The sequence below is a fragment of the Lygodium microphyllum genome, chromosome 3 (assembly GCF_053477565.2).
Source record: "Lygodium microphyllum isolate KBCC chromosome 3, Lygodium_microphyllum_v1.1.10, whole genome shotgun sequence".
Classification (NCBI taxonomy): domain Eukaryota; kingdom Viridiplantae; phylum Streptophyta; class Polypodiopsida; order Schizaeales; family Lygodiaceae; genus Lygodium; species Lygodium microphyllum.
The window spans coordinates 66,268,832-66,286,038 of NC_141137.1; the positions used below are offsets into that span (position 1 = coordinate 66,268,832).

At 46.9% G+C, this 17,207-nt stretch overlaps 1 protein-coding gene across 7 annotated transcripts in view; it reads left to right on the forward strand.

The window, feature by feature from the left end:
• The window catches only part of ABCB26 (transporter associated with antigen processing protein 1), a 117,143-nt gene that overhangs the window by 48,951 nt on the left and 50,985 nt on the right, over nucleotides 1–17,207 (forward strand). For 6 of the 7 annotated variants that reach the window (XR_015689581.1, XR_015689580.1, XM_087672143.1 and 3 more), the window contains one exon: nucleotides 8,583–8,864. Coding sequence is in view for 4 of the 7 variants with exons in the window: in XM_087672143.1 (XP_087528269.1) it covers nucleotides 8,583–8,864 (282 nt within the window). In the remaining 3 variants the exon portion in view is untranslated. Of the gene's footprint in view, nucleotides 1–8,582; nucleotides 8,865–17,207 lie in introns of those variants that run through there. The other variant, XR_015689583.1, reaches the window with a different exon arrangement.

Here is a 17,207-nt window from a genome sequence, read left to right on the forward strand (position 1 = left end):
GAAACAGACATCCCTGACTCCTTCTTCTTCTCTTTGGCGATGCGCTTCCTGCACTCAGTGATGTAGTGGCCAGGCTTCTTGCAGTAATGGCATTTTTCTTTCTTGGCTTGCGTGCCCCCCTGTTTCTGACTTGTCTGTGAAGTGTTACTACTACCAGAACTCTGCGAAGCATTTTTCCCTTGGCTGTTTTTACCCTTCTGCCTTGACATAAAAGCCTGCTCAGAGGCTATACCATCCACACCACTGTTCCGTCTAGTTTGTTCCTCCTCTAGAAGCAAACTGACAAGTTGAATGAAAGTGATGGGCTCTTTCGAAATCCTCATAGTGAGGTTCAAGGCAGTATGAAAAGCCAAGTAAGAGGGAGGCAGTGAATTCAATGTCGTAGAAATCAGCTGCGCATCTGAGTAGTACTCATCCACATTCATGAGTTGCTCCCGCAAGTCCTGAATTTTGTTGAGATGATCCTGCATAGAATCACCCTCATTCATCTTTAGAGTCTCTAGCTCTTTCTTCAAGAAAGAGATGCGAGTCTCATTCTTTCCTGCAAACATCTGCTCCAATATCAACCAAGCTTCTTGTGAAGAAGCTGCTGAACGAATATGAGGAATGATAGAACGCTGAACTGCCAATGCAATCAGCGACATAGCCTGTGCATCCCGTGTATCCCAAGTTTTCTGAGCTGCAGTTCTTGGGGGAAGTGGCTGAGCGGGCTGAGGTGGAGGGGGCTGAGGTTGCCCTCTTGCACGTCCTCCTGGAGGAGGAGTAGCGGGAGCCACAACTCCCGGTCGTGCTTCCTCTCCACTGACATAATCCCACAAATTTTTTGCCACTAATACATTCTTCATCATGAAAGACCAAAGGGAATAATTGTTCCCATCCAATCGGTCTTCCTTGGACACATAGGTGAATACATCTCCTCCCTGATTTGCCATTATTTCCCAAAAGGCAATAGAGCAATGTCAATGCAGTACGGGCTGGAAATCTGCAAATTTCCAGAAATTGCAGCAAACACAAGTCTGCAATTAATGTGCAAAGGGTACTCTGTCAAAAAAACTGTCCTTTCCTGCACGCTTCCCAAGGTGCAAACAGTGCAGTGCAACACTGTTATGAATAAATCCCCAAAATTTTGCCAAAATCTCTGTCAAAAACAGTCGGTCTGTGACTGTATCAGCAGTTTAAATGCATCTGTCCTCCAAATACACAAAAGCCCCAAAATTTCTGACCATTCAGTCCAGAAATTTGCATGATATTTACTTTTCCAGTAGATCTGTGCCAACCGCGTGTGAACCGCCGCTTCCAGAATTTTATTCTGGGCTGGAATAACAATAATTTTGAAAATGTTACTTGGGCGTGAAGCAGACTGGCGTGTGCTGGTTAGACAGGCGGCTAAGGTGGCGAGCAGAGCTGACGTGGAGTTTGGCGGGCAGTTTGGCGGCGCAGATCAACGGGCAGTTTGGCAGCGCAGGACAGTCGCGTGTGACGGGTCCGTTGACGAGCGGACTGTTTGACAATCGCGAGCTGCTGACGTGGACTTTTCAAAACGGCGGGCTGACGGGCTGCGCATGGTAGGTCGTCTGGCGGGCGTCGTTTGACTCAGGGCTGCTGACGTGGACTACAAACGACTCAGGACAGTCGAATCGTGTGGCGGGCGAACTGCAGGCGGACACTCGAGTAAAGGCGACGCACAGAGGAACAGCGCCTGGGCAGGGCGAGTGCAGGTACAGGTGGCGTCTGGGCAGGGCAGTGTTGCGCGCCGACTGTTGGAGCTGCGGGCAGGGCAGATGCAGAACAGAGGTGGCTCGAGTGCGGTCAGGACTGCACGTTGCAAGCAGAAGCTAAGCTTAGAACTGAGCTCTGATACCAAATGTCAGATGGGAGAGGATCGAGGTGCAGCTGAAGTGCAGTAGACAGTGTGAGAGTGAGAGACAGAGTTGAGCACGATACCCAATGCAATAGTACTGAATAGAGTATACCCTGAAAGTACAAGTGATAACCCTTATACCTTAGAGTTATAAGGGGCTGTTCACACCCGAACACAGTAAGTGCCCGTAAGTGTGCACCACAAGCACATACAAAATAGTACACATAATCTGGGGGAAAAAACCTCTCCTACCGAGAGTAAAAAGTGCCCCAGTGTCCTAGTGATCACCCGCACACTCCCATATGAGCGTAGGCGTAAGTAAGGCGTGTGAGATACCCAACAGAAGTGGTTGAGGTGGAGTGGGCCTTTGACCACGCCCTTTTGTGGGAGGTGTTGTAGGTGCCACAACTCCAGGACAGACTTCTTCACCACTAACATAATCCCAAAGATTTTTTGCAATCAACACATTCTTCATCATGAAAGACCATAGAGAATAATAATTACCATCCAATCTATCCTCCTTGGATACATATGTGAATACATCATTCTGTCCCTAACTGGCCATGGTAAATGTCACTGTTTCAATGAACACAAAAGCAAGAACTAAAGCTGGAACAACCTAGAAATCTGGAAATATTCAGAAATTACATCACGCACCACGTTGTAATTGGCAAATCTGTGTCACACTTTGTCAAAATTGTCCAGTGTACACGTTGTCCAATGCACAAACACTGCTCAGCAACAAAACCAATGCAAAAGCCCCAATTGTTTTTTGTCCAAAATGCACAATTTCAGTCTATTTCATATTGAACCTGTAGTATAGGTGCCAATGTCAGCTCAAATCCAAAAGTCTTGAATATTTTGGCCCGCTTCCCAAGAAATCTCTGTAGTAAGTGTGTCCAAGTCACGGCCAAGAGCAAAAGTGGACTGCCAAGGCAAAAGCCCTTTGTTGTAATTCAAATTTTTGATTTTAAAAAACTGAATGTGTCTTTGTTACCTCTAATGCTTTCTGTGAGAGTTGACAGGTGTGGAGGAGCTGGCAGAGGGACAGTCAAAAGTGAGTTGGAGGAGACTTGCCAGTTGTTCAGGTGGCGGTGTTCAGGTGGCGGAGATTGAACCCGGGTGGAGCTGACAAGTGGCAGGCTGTAGGCAGATTCTAGGTGGAGTTGATCAGTGGTGGAGCAATAGGCAGAGCAGGCGCTGTAGGTGGCGGGCCTGTTGGTGGAACAAGCACATGTCTCCTATGTTGGCGGACTAGGAGCGGGGGAGTTGTAGTTGGCTGGTGGCTGGCGACCAGATGGCGGAACTGTTGGAAACTAGTGCTGGATTGGTGGCAACACTGGAGGCAGAAGCTGTAGGTCTGAACGGGTGGCGAGAGTAGGAGGTCAATGGTTGCAAATGGCGGCTGGAGCTCGAGCTTAACCACTTCTTTGATACCAAATGTGAGGTATGGAGGATTGAAGTTCAACTAAGAGTACACAGTTGACAGTGGAGAGTGAGAGAGTGAAGACATAACACGACTCCCAAATGCAATTACCAAGCATGTAATGAAAGTACAATGTACAACCCTTAAACCTTAGGGTTGTTAATGTGTGCTCACATTCGAAAGGTGTAAAACACAGTAAGTCGCCGAATTATGTAACACAAGCACATAAAATAAAAGATAATGTAACTAGGGAAAAAAGCCTCTCATAAGGAGAATAAAAAGTGTCCCATTGTCTTACCGTAGATCACTGATACTCTTCTGTGAGCGTAGATGTGAGGCAAACCCAACAGCTTTGAGGTTCGAGTTTGAAATGATAGACATAGACTTGCTACACTATTGTTTGAGGATTGAAGTATGCATGGGAGATCTTGGAAGCTTTTGGCATGATCAAGTGCAAGGAGATAGTTACACCTATGGAGGTCAATGAGAAATTATTCATTGAGGATACATCAGCACTAGCAAACATTGGGAGGTATAGGTGGTCGATGGATAGTCTCATCTACTTATGCAACACTAGGCCAGCTATCGGTTTTGTTGTTGGTGTTTTCAGCAGGTTCTCCAACAAACCACGAGAAAGTCATTGGAAAGCTCGGATGCCGATGCTCAGATACTTGAAGGGAACTCTTGACCATGGTATCACATACAGTTTCAGAAGTTCTATTGTGGGGAGTTGTGACTTAGGTTGGGCAGGTGACAATGATTTTAGGAAGTTAGTTGTTGGATATTGTTTCTCTTTGGATTCAAGAATATTCTCTTGAATTAGTTAAGAAATAATCAATAAGGACGTTGATTGTTTTGTTGCATGTGAAGTGATATGGTTAAGGAAGATTCTGTGGCATATGAGAGTGCAGGATGAAGATCCAACAATGCTAAGATGTGACAATCAAAGTTGCATTGCCATTGCCAAAAATCCAATGTTTCATGCGTATACCAAACATATGGATAGTGGAGTTTGTCTATTGTCATTGTCTCAATTACGGTCTTGGCCCCCTTGAGGCCTTGAAAACGTCTCAGAGTGTAGTCATTCTTTAACCTCAAATGATGGTTAAAGAGAAAAGGTTGCCTCGTCTTTCTTCAATTCTTATTGGGGCTAATTGATGGAGCCTTGATTATGCAGATCTCTAAGCTTGTATAATGGCAACTACAAATTGAACTTAAGTCTCCTCTAAAGTTCTTTGGCCTTGGTTTGTGGAAAGATTGAATGTATGATAGGCTATCATGGTCCTCCAACAGTATATGTACTGGTTGTCGAGAAACCCTTCACCCTTCACCTGCAATTTGCGTTTTTGCGTTTTTTGCGTTTTGGTTTTAGGGTTTGCAGCCCCAAAAAGGGGCGCCATCCTAGATTGACTGTGCCTATTTATAGGCCACTCTCTCATTCATTCTTTACGGCTAATTCATTCAGTCCGTCATCTCTTCTCTCTAGCCTCTCCACTACCCTCATACCCCTTCAGAAGGACATTGCAGTTCGTGATTCATGGCTGTCTTCATCATCTTCCTTGTGCTATGGCATCCTTGTTCCCTTGTATCACATTCACTCCATGATTCAGATCTTCATCATTCCATTCATCAGAGTTTCTTCTCTCTTCTCTTTTCTTCTCCATGTTTGTCGACTTCACTCCATGTTCCTCCCCGCAAATCCTACTGTCTTGCTGGTATGTCACCTTTTGACATGGTATCAGAACTGGATCTGCTCAAACAACGGCAAAGATCCTCCACTCCAGTGATGCCAAAGATTGGTGGCGGGTTCGGCATCCAGTTCTCTTCTTTTTCCGCTGCATCAAAATCTTGTTTTTGTAGGTTTTAGGTGTTTTCAGCTTGCTGCCTACACCCTTTTCGTGGAGGACATTGCAATCTCAGCTGCCCCTTGCTATTATCTATAGTCTGGCGTCTGTTTCCAGCCTTCCACCTGCAGTTTGTAGTTGTTTACAGCAGAATGAGTGTTGTTGATCATTCTCCATTTAGAAAGCACTCTCGTTTTTGCAAATTTCAGGTATTTCAGCTTGTTGCCCACACCTCGGACGCGAAGGACATTGCGGTCCAAGCTGGCCATTGCTATCTATAATAGTCTGATGCCTATTTCCAGCCTACCACACATTGTTCGGAGTTGATTTTAGCATACTAACTGATGGTGTTGGTTTCACCTGTGTTTTTAGTCATTCTCTCTTCTCACTTGTGTTTTTCTATTGGTTGCAACCTCTTACTGCTGGTAGCATCCTCCTCCCACTAGCATCTCACTTCCAACCCTTTCACTGCCCTCTCACCCCTTGTGGTGGACCTTGCGGTTCGTGCTTCATACTGCCCTCACGCCCCTTGAGGTGGACATTGCGGTTCGTGGTTCGTGACTGACCTCTTCCACCTCTTCCTTCTTCAACGAGGCACACTAGTATCCATGGCTTCTTTACCAATAGATGACTAGACTACTGGGTGCTCCTACTGCGGCACAAACGGTCATCCCACCGAAGATTTCCAACTTTGACCTTTGCTCTCCACCCCCCCGTAGTATATGCATCTTCCACGAGGCACTCCTTGTGCCACCTCTTCTTTTTGGGCCATAGGGATCGTTTTGCATCGGCTATTAGAGTACTACGCTCAAGGAAATAAGACGCATCCGATGCGCACTAAGTCCTTTTCGAGCACATGGAGGATCGATTGGCGCCTATTTTCAGGTACAGTGGCTACCATGGCTCGTGGTTCTGCAGTTCACTCCATGGAGAGATAGTGATTGTTTAATACCATCTCCTTGTTAGTCCGCTCCTTCGAGAGACAATGGCTGCTCGATTTCTTTCTCTTCTTTGGCTTCGCGGTCCGTTCCATTGAGAAGCAACGACTATTGTTCATTGCTTAGTTTGAGCCCCACCCTTCATCCTCGCCTACTTAGGTTTGAGAGGCCACATTTGGGAACTCTTCACCACCCCAGATACCTTCTTTGGCACGAGGGGTGGTGCTTCCTTCATTCTCAGACATTTCGGAGTTCATGATCCATGAGTTTTTGGATTCTCTATCTACCTCAGAGGGGGATCCAGAGGGGGCTGATCTTTCTTTGCCCTTCGAGGGGGCATTTACATCTATTGCAACTTCAGAGGGGGCTCCTATTCCTCTAGTTTCATAGGGGGTCCCCACCCACACTCAGCCCTTCGCACAGCTTGGTGGAGGCCTTTTACCTTCTTCTTCTACCCTTAGATGGGGTAGCTTCCTTCCAGTGGTCATCTCACCTATTGATACCCAAGATCTCAAGGATCTACCTAGATCTGGGCCTTGGAGGTTCAGTTGCGACTTGGTGATGAGGCCTTCGTATTCCTTCTTGCATGGATGCACAAAGCTAGTGGCTTCTCTCCCAAGGTTGAGTTTCCGGTTCTCGAGTTCACTCCGTCTACTGTTCTTTACTGCAAGTTACCTTTCAGGTGGAAATCTTGGATCTTAGGGATCCTCTACATCTTCTTCCTCCTCTTCTTCTTGCCTTGGTCACTTGGTTAGCATGGAGCCAACTCCTGAGATCGAGTACGAGCATATCCTTATGGTTCTTAGCACCAAACAAAGTCTAACATTCCTCCTATGCATTGCATGTTTTCATTATCTTTGTATTAGGGTGCTATGGCAAGTGAAAAATTTCCCCAGGAGGAACACTCTCCAAGTGGCACCTGTTGCATGAGCATTCTTCAGCATGTAGCATTCCATCTCCACCTCACTCTTCTCTTCTTTCCCTTTTTGGGCCTGAGAGGGGGTGTTGAGAAACCCTTCACCCTTCACTTGCAGTTTGTGTTTTTGCCTTTTTGCGTTTAGGGTTTGCAGCCCCAAAAAGGGGCGCCATCCTAGAGTGACTGTGCCTATTTATAGGCCACTCTCTCATTCATTCTTTACAGCTGATTCATTCAGTCCGTCAGCTCTTCTCTCTAGCCTCTCCGCTACCCTCACACCCCTTCAGGAGGACATTGCGGTTCGTGGTTCATGGCTGTCTTCATCATCTTCCTTGTGCTACCGCACCCTTGTTCCCTTGTATCACATTCACTCCTTCATTCAGATCTTCATCATTCCATTCATCAGAGTTTCTTCTCTCTTCTCTTCCCTTCTCCATGTTTGTTGAGTTCACTCCGTGTTCCTCCCCGCAAACCCTACTGTCTCGCTGGTATGTCATCTTTTGACATTGGTCTCTAATCTCCAAACTGTTAGCATCTTACACAGCCCCCCACTTGAAAGATCTTACAGTCCTATGCTAGCTTCACCCTGACTAGGCTCCTAGTTGCTACAGAACAAATAAAGTTCTTTTACAGTTGTCACATTTATTTCTCTATTTACAACTCCCAGATATTTGTTGCATGTAACATAAAATGTTTATATGGCATTTCCTGAAAACCATTTCCTACTTTTGTTTGTTTCCCAGCATAACTTAAATGCCATCTTAAATAATTTGACTGTTTCCATCTACACTTCTGTTTCATGTGACTGCTTGATCACAGGAATAGTGAGTGGTTACATCTGGCTGCCTGCATAAAGTCTGCCTAGTCACTGCAATGTAAGTGAGAACCATGCATCATGTTCTGCAAAATAATGAAAATGATTTTCAGAGGTTGCGATTTTTGGTGCAGCCTGTGTTCAAAAGGGAAGGGATTCATAAGAGCCTTTCAAGAGGGCTATTAGGTGTTATAAAGGGCGGACTGGTTATTCATTCAAGTTTTGCAATAGACTTCCCCTTGTCACATATTTTTTGATGTGGAAGTCCGTTATAGGGCTGCTTTATATTTTGCATTTTACATTGAGATATTTGTTCTAAGAGTCTTATTAATAGGGTTGTTTTCTCTTCTGTGGAAAAAACAGTGCTGGGGAACCTGTTTGTTCCCATCTCTTTTTTCTGAATCCTGATTTAGACTTAGTTTTCATTGACTTGTTCTCAAGGCTTTGCTTTCTGCCAAAACTTTACTTGCTGGTTTCACATATGCCAGTCCCATATAATACAATTCTTGAAAACCCTTGCCTTGTGGAGGTGCATGTGTCTGTTTTTTTTCGTTGGTCTACTGATTATTAGACAAGCATCAATTGAAATGTGTCCCCTTGAAATGGGCATGCTGATTATTGTGGAATAGACCTCAGATTAGATAATATTAGATAAATGGCTTGGATTCTTGCATTAATTATCTGTATTCAATAGATTAACGGTATTTGTTGTAATGGAGGCACTATTGCACAAGTTTCCAGCTCTTTTGTCAGTGGTTGCTAACCTTTTGTGATGCTTTGCAGGAACCACGACTTTTCAGGATGGATATAGCTTCAAACATAGCATATGGCTGTGGAAGAAATGTCAGTCCTTTGGAAGTTCAAAATGCAGCAAGGCAAGCACATGCGCATGATTTTATTATGGCAACACCAGAAGGTTATAATACTGTTGTGGACAGTGCACGCCTCAGTGGGGGTCAAAAGCAGCGTATTGCTATAGCACGGGCTCTGATAAGAAACCCTATTATCTTGATCCTTGATGAGGCCACAAGTGCACTAGATGCAGAAAGTGAATATTTTGTCCAGGTTAGGGACCATTGGTTTCATCTTCTGATTTTTAATCACTTGCTCAAGTGCTCTTGGGGACAATCACTTTCATTATGCTGTTAATTGCCTCTGCTTGCACTTTCTATCCAGAATTTTTACAAGGTGGAGAGAGAGAGAGAGAGAGAGAGACTCTGAAGAGCTCGTCGATGGCGCCCGCTCGTGCCCTGCTGCCTGTGCAGCTTCAGCGTCATCCACTGCCCGGTTCCCCCTGTGTGCAGACGGCATAGGCCGTCGCCCGTCTGTCGTTCGTCCTGGTGGCTGGGGTCCCAGCTGTCGTCCTTCCGTCTCGTCGTCGTTTCGTGCGTCCTGCTCCTCGGCGCCCTTGTGGTATGTCACGAGTTTCCTTGCACTGACTTCCTGCCCGCTTGCGTTGCCACGACTGCAGACGCCCCTCTGCCTTCAACCTCTCTTCTGTTCGCGGGTGCGTCTGGTCATTTTGCTCCCTTCTGCAGAGGCGCCCAGTTGCGGTCAACCCTAAGCCCCACAGGCGTTAGAGAGGCAGTGTCCCGTCCAGTGTGCTCATTGCTCTGTACACAAAGAGAGAGAGAGAGAGAGAGAGAGAGAGAGAGAGAGAGAGAGAGAGAGAGAGAGAGAGAGAGAAGGAAGCAAGCAGGCGAAGAACCAACCATGCCCACCAAGCAAGCACAGGAGGGCACGTGCTCACCAGCAGAAACGGATCAGCGAACTAATCTGCTCCTGTATAGAGAGAGAGAGAGAGAGAGAGAGAGAGAGAGGGAGAAAGAGAGAGGCTTGCGTGTCTCTGCCTCCTGTGCTCTTCAATCGGCCTCTGACCGGCATATGTACTGATACAAGATGGCGGGCTTGGATCTGGATTTTATAGACCAAACGGTGGCAGCTCTTGGTCCGGATTCTGATACGGAGGAACCAGAGGATATGGTTCCGCGCACAGAGGAGATGCCGCCTACTTCTGACCTCCAGCCTGCGGGCAAACGTACTAATCATACCTCGGCTGACACAATGGATCATCAAGATCGTTCCTATGCTGAGGTTGCTTCAGATTTTGTGGACTCTCAGGATGCTGACTGGGAGCATTTGCTGGAATTTGCCAACACTCTACTTGGTGATTACGTTCAGCATAATCAGGAAGTCTTTTCCGACTCTGCAACGGAAGATGTTCTCGAAGCCATTGTGGACCCGAAACATGTCTTGCGCTCCTTTTCAGTTTTTTATGAACGTGCGGTGATACTCTTCTTCACTGGTCGGATCCCACTCCTTTCGCGTATTCGCCAGTGGCTGCAAAGTCTGCTACAAGGGGAATTTGTTGAAGAGATTTTTATTGGGCCCCGGGGGTTTTTTGAAGTGCTGTTGAAATTTGAGATGCATCGTGCTACTCTCCCGTCTAAACTGCCATTGTTCGTTGATCACCGTCTGGTCCATATTGTGCCATGGCGCCCAATGGCAGATTTTCAGCGCTTGCTGCAACGTGAATGCCCTGTGTGGGTTGAAGTGGAAAATTTTCCGGCTGTTTATTGGCCACTGTTAAAGGATGCCATGGCCGCTGTGGGCACTGTTCTGGTCCCCCCAAGCCTTAGGGCCATGAATTGCAACCGTCTGTGCATGTTATGGGACACTGCTCGGAAAAGGCCTGTGTGGTTACGTATCAATTGCTCTGGCATGCATCCTTTACATTTTCGTTTGAAATGGGGCAACTTTGCAAGACATTGCTTTTTGTGTGGAAAATTGGGGCATTTCATGGCCGAATGCCCAAAGAAGCACCACACTTCAGATGCTGAGCATGTTGCGCTGCCTATGGAAGACATGGTGTGTGAGGCTCCGTCGCAGGATGCTACCCAGCTACCTTACGTCTTGGACAAAGGGAAACAACATGTCTCAGGTTTGGATTCCCGTGGCAATGACTGGGTGGATGTACACACGAAAAAAGGCAACAAGCTTGTTGCTAGCATGGTGGATATTGTGCCTACTGCCTCACCAAATCCCATGCGTACGTATATGCGCAGGAAAGAAATAGTCTTCAGAGCACTCTGCTCCTGCTATGGTTTCTTCTGCTCCCCGTCAACAGCCACCTAGGAGAGCATATTTGGATGGTCCAAAGGGTCCACGTGCTAAGCTGGCTTTTGATACTAAAGGTAACGTCACTACCCCATGGGATCGTCGTTATCCCCGTCCCAACTCCAAGTCAGCGGATATGCCATCTACCTCCAAAGCTGCTCGTCAAAACTCTTTTGCTGTGTTAGCCGACTTTTTGGATGACGGAGTCCTGGACATTCTCGCAGAAAAGGTCAAATCGAGGCAAGCTGTGCCTCGTACTTGATTTTCTTTGGAATACACATGAAGATCGCCACGTGGAATGTGCGAGGGATTTGCTCTTGCCACAAGCAACATGCCCTGTGGACTGTTTTGCATGAGAATCAGTGGGATGTCCTGTGTGCTGTTGAGCACAAGAGTCACGGTGAAGCAGGAAAAGTTGTGGATTGCCATGGCTTTCGTTTGTTCTATGCAGGGACACATGCCAGGCAGTATTTCTGGGGTGCTTATGATTGTACATGAAAAATATCAGCAGGTTCTTATTAAGAATGATGTACATGGCCGCTTTGTGGTCATTGAAGTTTTATTTGAAGGAGAGATCTTATGGTTACTTGGCCTCTATGCTCCGAATGATCCTTTAGCTCGTCGGGAGCTTTGGCATACTCTGTAGACTTCCTTGGCTCTTGGCAGACGGGGTTTTTTGATGGGAGATTTCAATATGTGTGTTGATTCTTCGCAGTCCACATCAGAACATTCGGTAATGGATGCGCCAGAACGTCGTATATGGTAGGACTTGGCTCTTACCGTTCTTCAGCAAGATCTCTGGTCCTGGCTGCACCCTTCTTCTACAGGGTTTACTTTCCATTCTGCCCAGCATGCTACAACATGGTCGCGATTAGACCGCATTTACATCATGCAGAATGATAATTTCCTTCCTGAGATGCTCGAAATGAAAGTGTTGCAACAATATGCCTTGTCAGACCATTTCCCTCTCCAGATTGAGCTGCTTGCACAACCCATTGCACCTTTCAAGCAATTTTTGGATAGACTCCCTTTGCGTTTTAACTCATCTTATTTGAAGCATGCAATCTTTTAGGCCTATATGCAGCAATTGATTGATCGATTCCTATTGAATTTCTCATCTCAGGGCACTGCTTCGTTTGAAAGATTGCTCTCTAATGTGCAGCGGGTTGCTCAGCAGTATGGGATTCATCATGCCTCTCTTTCTCAGCGGCGTCGGCAAGCAGCGGAGGATCTTCTGGCGTTGGTTCATTCTTTGCTGGTGGACACTCCAGATGATGTATTTCTGCAGTCACTGGCAATGCATCTGGCTGATCTTAGTAAAGAGTTTCAGTTAAAATCTTATCAGCAGGTTAAATTGCAACATCTGACAGAGACTTTGCAAGATAGTGCTTGTCAGACTCATAAGTTCTTTCGATCCTGCTCGCGAGAATATGACTAGACTCTAGGATGCAGACGGACAAATGGTCCTTGATCCGCAGACTATTGTGGATATGTGTAGGAATTATTTCCTCGATCTTCTTGGTTCCACTTCTCCTCCTTTAGGCCAAACTGCTCATGCTCGTTCAGTTTTTTATGATCTGGTCCGCAATCAGGTTCCGCAGGAAATGCAATCTACTTTGGAGGCAGATATTTGTGAGGAGGAGGTTATGGACGTTCTGTTACACTTGCCCAAGGATAAAAGTCCTGGCTGGGATGGTCTCACCAATGAGTTCTTTGAGTTTTTTGCCACCCAGCTCGCGAAACCATTGACGGCTTTGTTTCAGCAGGTGTGGGAAATGGGGATCATGCCGTCCTCATGGAAAGAAGGTCTTATTAAATGCTTCCAAAAGTTCCTTCGCCGTCCATGTTGAAACAGTGGCGTCCAATTTCTTTGATGGGTTCTATGTATAAAATCTTTGCCAAAGTAATGGCGAACCGGCTCCATAAGCATCTTCCTGCCATTGTGCATCCTCTCCAATACGGTTTCATTAAGGGCAAAAAAAATTTGCACAATGTATTAAATGCGCAACTGGCGATTGATTATGCAAGGCATTCTATCAGCAGGTCGTATTGGTTCAATTGGACCTGGAAAAGGCTTTTGATTATCTGGAGTGGTCTTTCATTGCAGATCTTATGTCTACCATGGGCTTTGGTGCTCGGATGTCTCGTCTGATCTACACTATCAGTGATGTAGCGTCTTCGCGCGTCATGTTGAATGGAGGCGTTACCAAGCCAATTGTCCTTGCCCCCTCTGTCAGACAGGGGTGCCGTTTGAGTCCCCTCTTCTTTGCCCTCACGACTCATCCAGTTCTTTCGATGTTATCTCACATGGCAGCTTCTTCTCAGTTGGCTGGATTGTTGCTTCCCTCTGGACAGCACTTCATTAGTTAATCCTTCGCTGATGATAGCTTTATGATTCTACGTGCAGACAAGGATAACCTTCGCAAAGCATTAGATGTTTGGGCTCTTTTTGGTCAGGCTTCCGGTCTTCGCATCAACGCTTTGAAATCAGCCCTTCTCAGCTGCACGGAGTTGGATTTGCAGTCATTGGACTGGCAGGGACTGGTACTTCCTCGTGGCTTCATTGTCAGGCATCTTGGGTACCCTTTGGGTGCTGATGTTCCCCCAAAGCAGCTACTACAGTGGATTTCACAAAAACTGGCGGCTAAGGTTATGCATTGGAATACTCAGGCCTGGCCCTTCCCTGTTCGCCTCAAAGTAGCCCAATCAATTATGTTGCCAATGCTCACATATTTCTTGCCATTGCTGCCCTGGACTACTACTACACTGAATGCTCTTACTCAATCTATTCGTTTCATGTTATGGAAGAAGGATTCTTTGCATGCAGGCATTTCCTGGATTTCTTGGTCACATGTGTGCACCCCCAAACGCATGGGTGGAGGGGCTATTTTAGATGCCCAAACTCATATGCTCGCGCTTCTTTGGTCTCTTTTTCGCGCCATGTGCTCGGATCATTATCCATGGGTTGTTATAGCCCGTTATTTTATTGAGGATCACGGGCTTCTGCATGGTAACACTCAAATCCGGGGTTTTTGGTGGCATGTTCTTAATGCCGATTCTCGCTTCGCCAGTTCTTCTTCATCTCTGCTTGCCCATTTGGTGTGTTCATGGAGACAAGTCCTTCGGAAGGTGCAGTGGCATCCAACGGAGGATCACTTAGCTACTAATTCTTTTCAATCGGAATTGTTGGCAGTCTCGCGGTTAATTTCATGGGAAGGTAAACATGAGCTTCAAATTCAACCGCATGGCACGTTTGGGCTTAACTTCGGTAGCGGATGCCACCCTTGCCAGTCGCAATGTGTTGATATCATTTCGTACCGCCAGGAGGCTTTTCAGGATCCCACGTGGATATAGGTATTTATGGGAACAGCTTTTGATGGTGCTCTAGAGCAGACAACCCTTTCTTGCCCTTGCTACGGATCGTCCTTGGCAGGACTGGGACTTTGCAGGCCGGCTCAATTTAGAAAATGCTTCAGCTAACCAGATGTATCATCTTCTGATAAAAGATCATCAATGGGTGGTTACTAAAGCTAATACTCTATGGGGATTGTATAAATCCAGGTCATGGTGGAGGGTAATGGTGATGGAGTGCTAGTTGAACAAGACACCCTTCAAATATAAGGTCTTTCTTTGGAGGGTGATGATTGGTGGTCTTCCGCTTGCTTTAGCCCTTTCCAAGCGTCGAATCTCCAACGGCAACTGTTTCTTTTGCACCACCACTGTGGAATCTACCCGTCATTGTTTTATTTCTTGCCCCATCTCTCAGAAAATCTGGTCATTCTTGTCGGCTGTTTGGCGAGCGGTGGTTGGTTTCTCGCTACGCCCGTTTGATTGGGTTTTTGCACGGCCCAAATATCCCACACCGACACAGCCTCACATGAAGATTTTGTTTCACTTTCTTCAATATTGGGGCTGTTGGCATAATTGGACCATTCGGAATGCTTTTCTTTTTGATTCCGCCTTTAATATTCAGCGGCATATTTCGCGGCTCAAAAGTCTCTTGTATTGGCAGATAGATCTTCTTCAGCACTTTGATATCCTCCCTCGGGAGGACTTACGTCCCTGGCATATGGCAATTTCCTCTGTGTCTTTGCCATGACTTTGTAACTCTTTGGTTGTCTGGTTCTTGTAGAGAGTCAGTGTGTACACATGATGGGATAGAGCCATCGTGTATCTTGTAATCATGCAAGCTTGTACCTTTTTTCGTAATTAACACAATTACCTTTTGAGAGAGAGAGAGAGAGAGAGAGAGAGAGAGAGAGGAGAGCGATGACGGGGACGGGCGCGAGCGTGGGCGATGGCGGGTCCGGTGCCCCCCCTTGACTGCGACGCGTTTTTCTGTGTGGTGGGCGGGAGTTCGGTCCTGTGCGCGCTTCTGTCTGCAGCGACCTTCTGTGCCCGTTTTGCTCGTGAACGCCTGCCCTGTCTGCAGGCGCAGCCTGTAGCTTGCCCCTATTGCGCTTGTTTCGCGACCTGCCGCCCTGTCTACAAGCGCCGCCTGAAGCCTGCGTCACTCGTCTGCAGCCTGCCTCACCTTCGACTGTACCTCGACGTGCTGCCTTGTTTGCAGCCGCCATCTGCAATCTGCTTCATTTTCGCCTAGCTTTTGTGACCACAGGGGTGCAGCGCAAGGAGTGCCGGGCGTCCACAGACCGGACGGGGTCCACAGGACAGTTTGACAGGCCACGACATTTGCAGAATCAGAGCAATGAGCTGATCTGCTCCTGTGCACAGAGAGAGAGAGAGAGAGAGCGAGAGTGCAAGAGATAGCGTTGCTCTTGCCTGTGCCCCTTGACAGAGAGAGAAGACAGCAGTGTGGTTGGCCTGGATATGGATTTTCTAGATCAGACGGTGGCAACCCTTGGCCCTGATTCTGATACAGAGAAGCCGGAGGACATGGTGCCGTGCACGAAGGAGATGCTTTCGGTTTCTGAACTGCCGCCTGCGGGCAAACGCTCCAAGCATACTTCTGACGAGCCAATGGGTCCTCAGGAACGTTCCTATGCGCAGGTCGCCTCTGATCTTGTGGATTCGCAGGAACTTGACTGGGAGCATTTGTTGGACTTTGCCAATACTTTGCTTGGCGATTATTTTTGAGAAAAGTTCTCGGCTAACCGGGACCACCCAACCGTAGGACGGACCCATGGTCCATCCTCCGCACTTTCCTCGGTTTGTTTTAGTTATGTAATTATCTAACACATTAATTTGACACATAACAATCAGCTTTTTTAATTAATCTTGTTAAGCACTAGTTCCTTCACGTAATCTTATCACGTGACATAGAAAAACAATATCAGACAAATTCTTTATTATCATTTCATCATTTTATCTTTGAAATACAAGGAGTTCCGCCCGTAGGCTTGTCCATAATCCGTCCGAAGGCTTTCCAGTAATTAATCGCTAGCATAATAATGAAACTTTTTCTGACTCGGGAACTGATGATGTGCTGGAAGCCACGGTGGACTCGAAATCAGTCCTGCGGTCTTTTTCGGTGTTTTATGACCGCGCTGTTATATTTTTCTTCACTAACAGGATCCCAGTGCTTTCACATATTCGCCAGTGGATGCACCATTTATTGCAAGGGGAGTGTGTTGAGGAGATCTTTCTTGGACCCCGCAGCTTTTATGAGGTGCTGTTGAAATCAGAAACACATCGAGCTGAGCTCCTGTCCAAGTTGCCATTATTCTTTGATGGACCACTTGGTCCATGCTGTACCATGGTCCCTACGGGAGACTTGCAGCGCTTGCTCCAATGAGAATGCTCGGTGTGGGTGGAAGTGGAAAATTGTCCGGTCGTCTATTGGCCATTGTTGAAGGATGCGATGGCAGTTGTGGGAACAATGCTGGTTCCCCCAAGCCTCAGGGCTATGAATCGAAACCGTTTATGCATGTTATGGGACACGGCCAAGAAAAGTCCTGCGTGGCTTCGCCTCAATTGTTTCGGCATGCATCCTTTGCATTTCCGCCTGAAATGGGGCAACTTTGCGGGACACTGCTTTTCATGTGGTAAGTTGGGGCATTTTATGGCCGAATGCCCAGAAAGACAACCATCTTCCGAGGATGCGCATGTTATGCTGCCTAAGGATGACATGGTGCTTGATGCCCCGGCATAGGAGGCCCTTAAGCCACCTAGTGTTGTGGATAAAGGCAAACAACAGGTCCTGGGTCTGGATTCCCGTAGCACTGATTGGATTGAGGCTCGTAAAAAAAAAGGTAAAAAGTTGGATGCAAGCCTGACGGACGTTGGGCCTAATGCTTCACAGGACTCCGTGCGCACGTATATGCGCCGGAA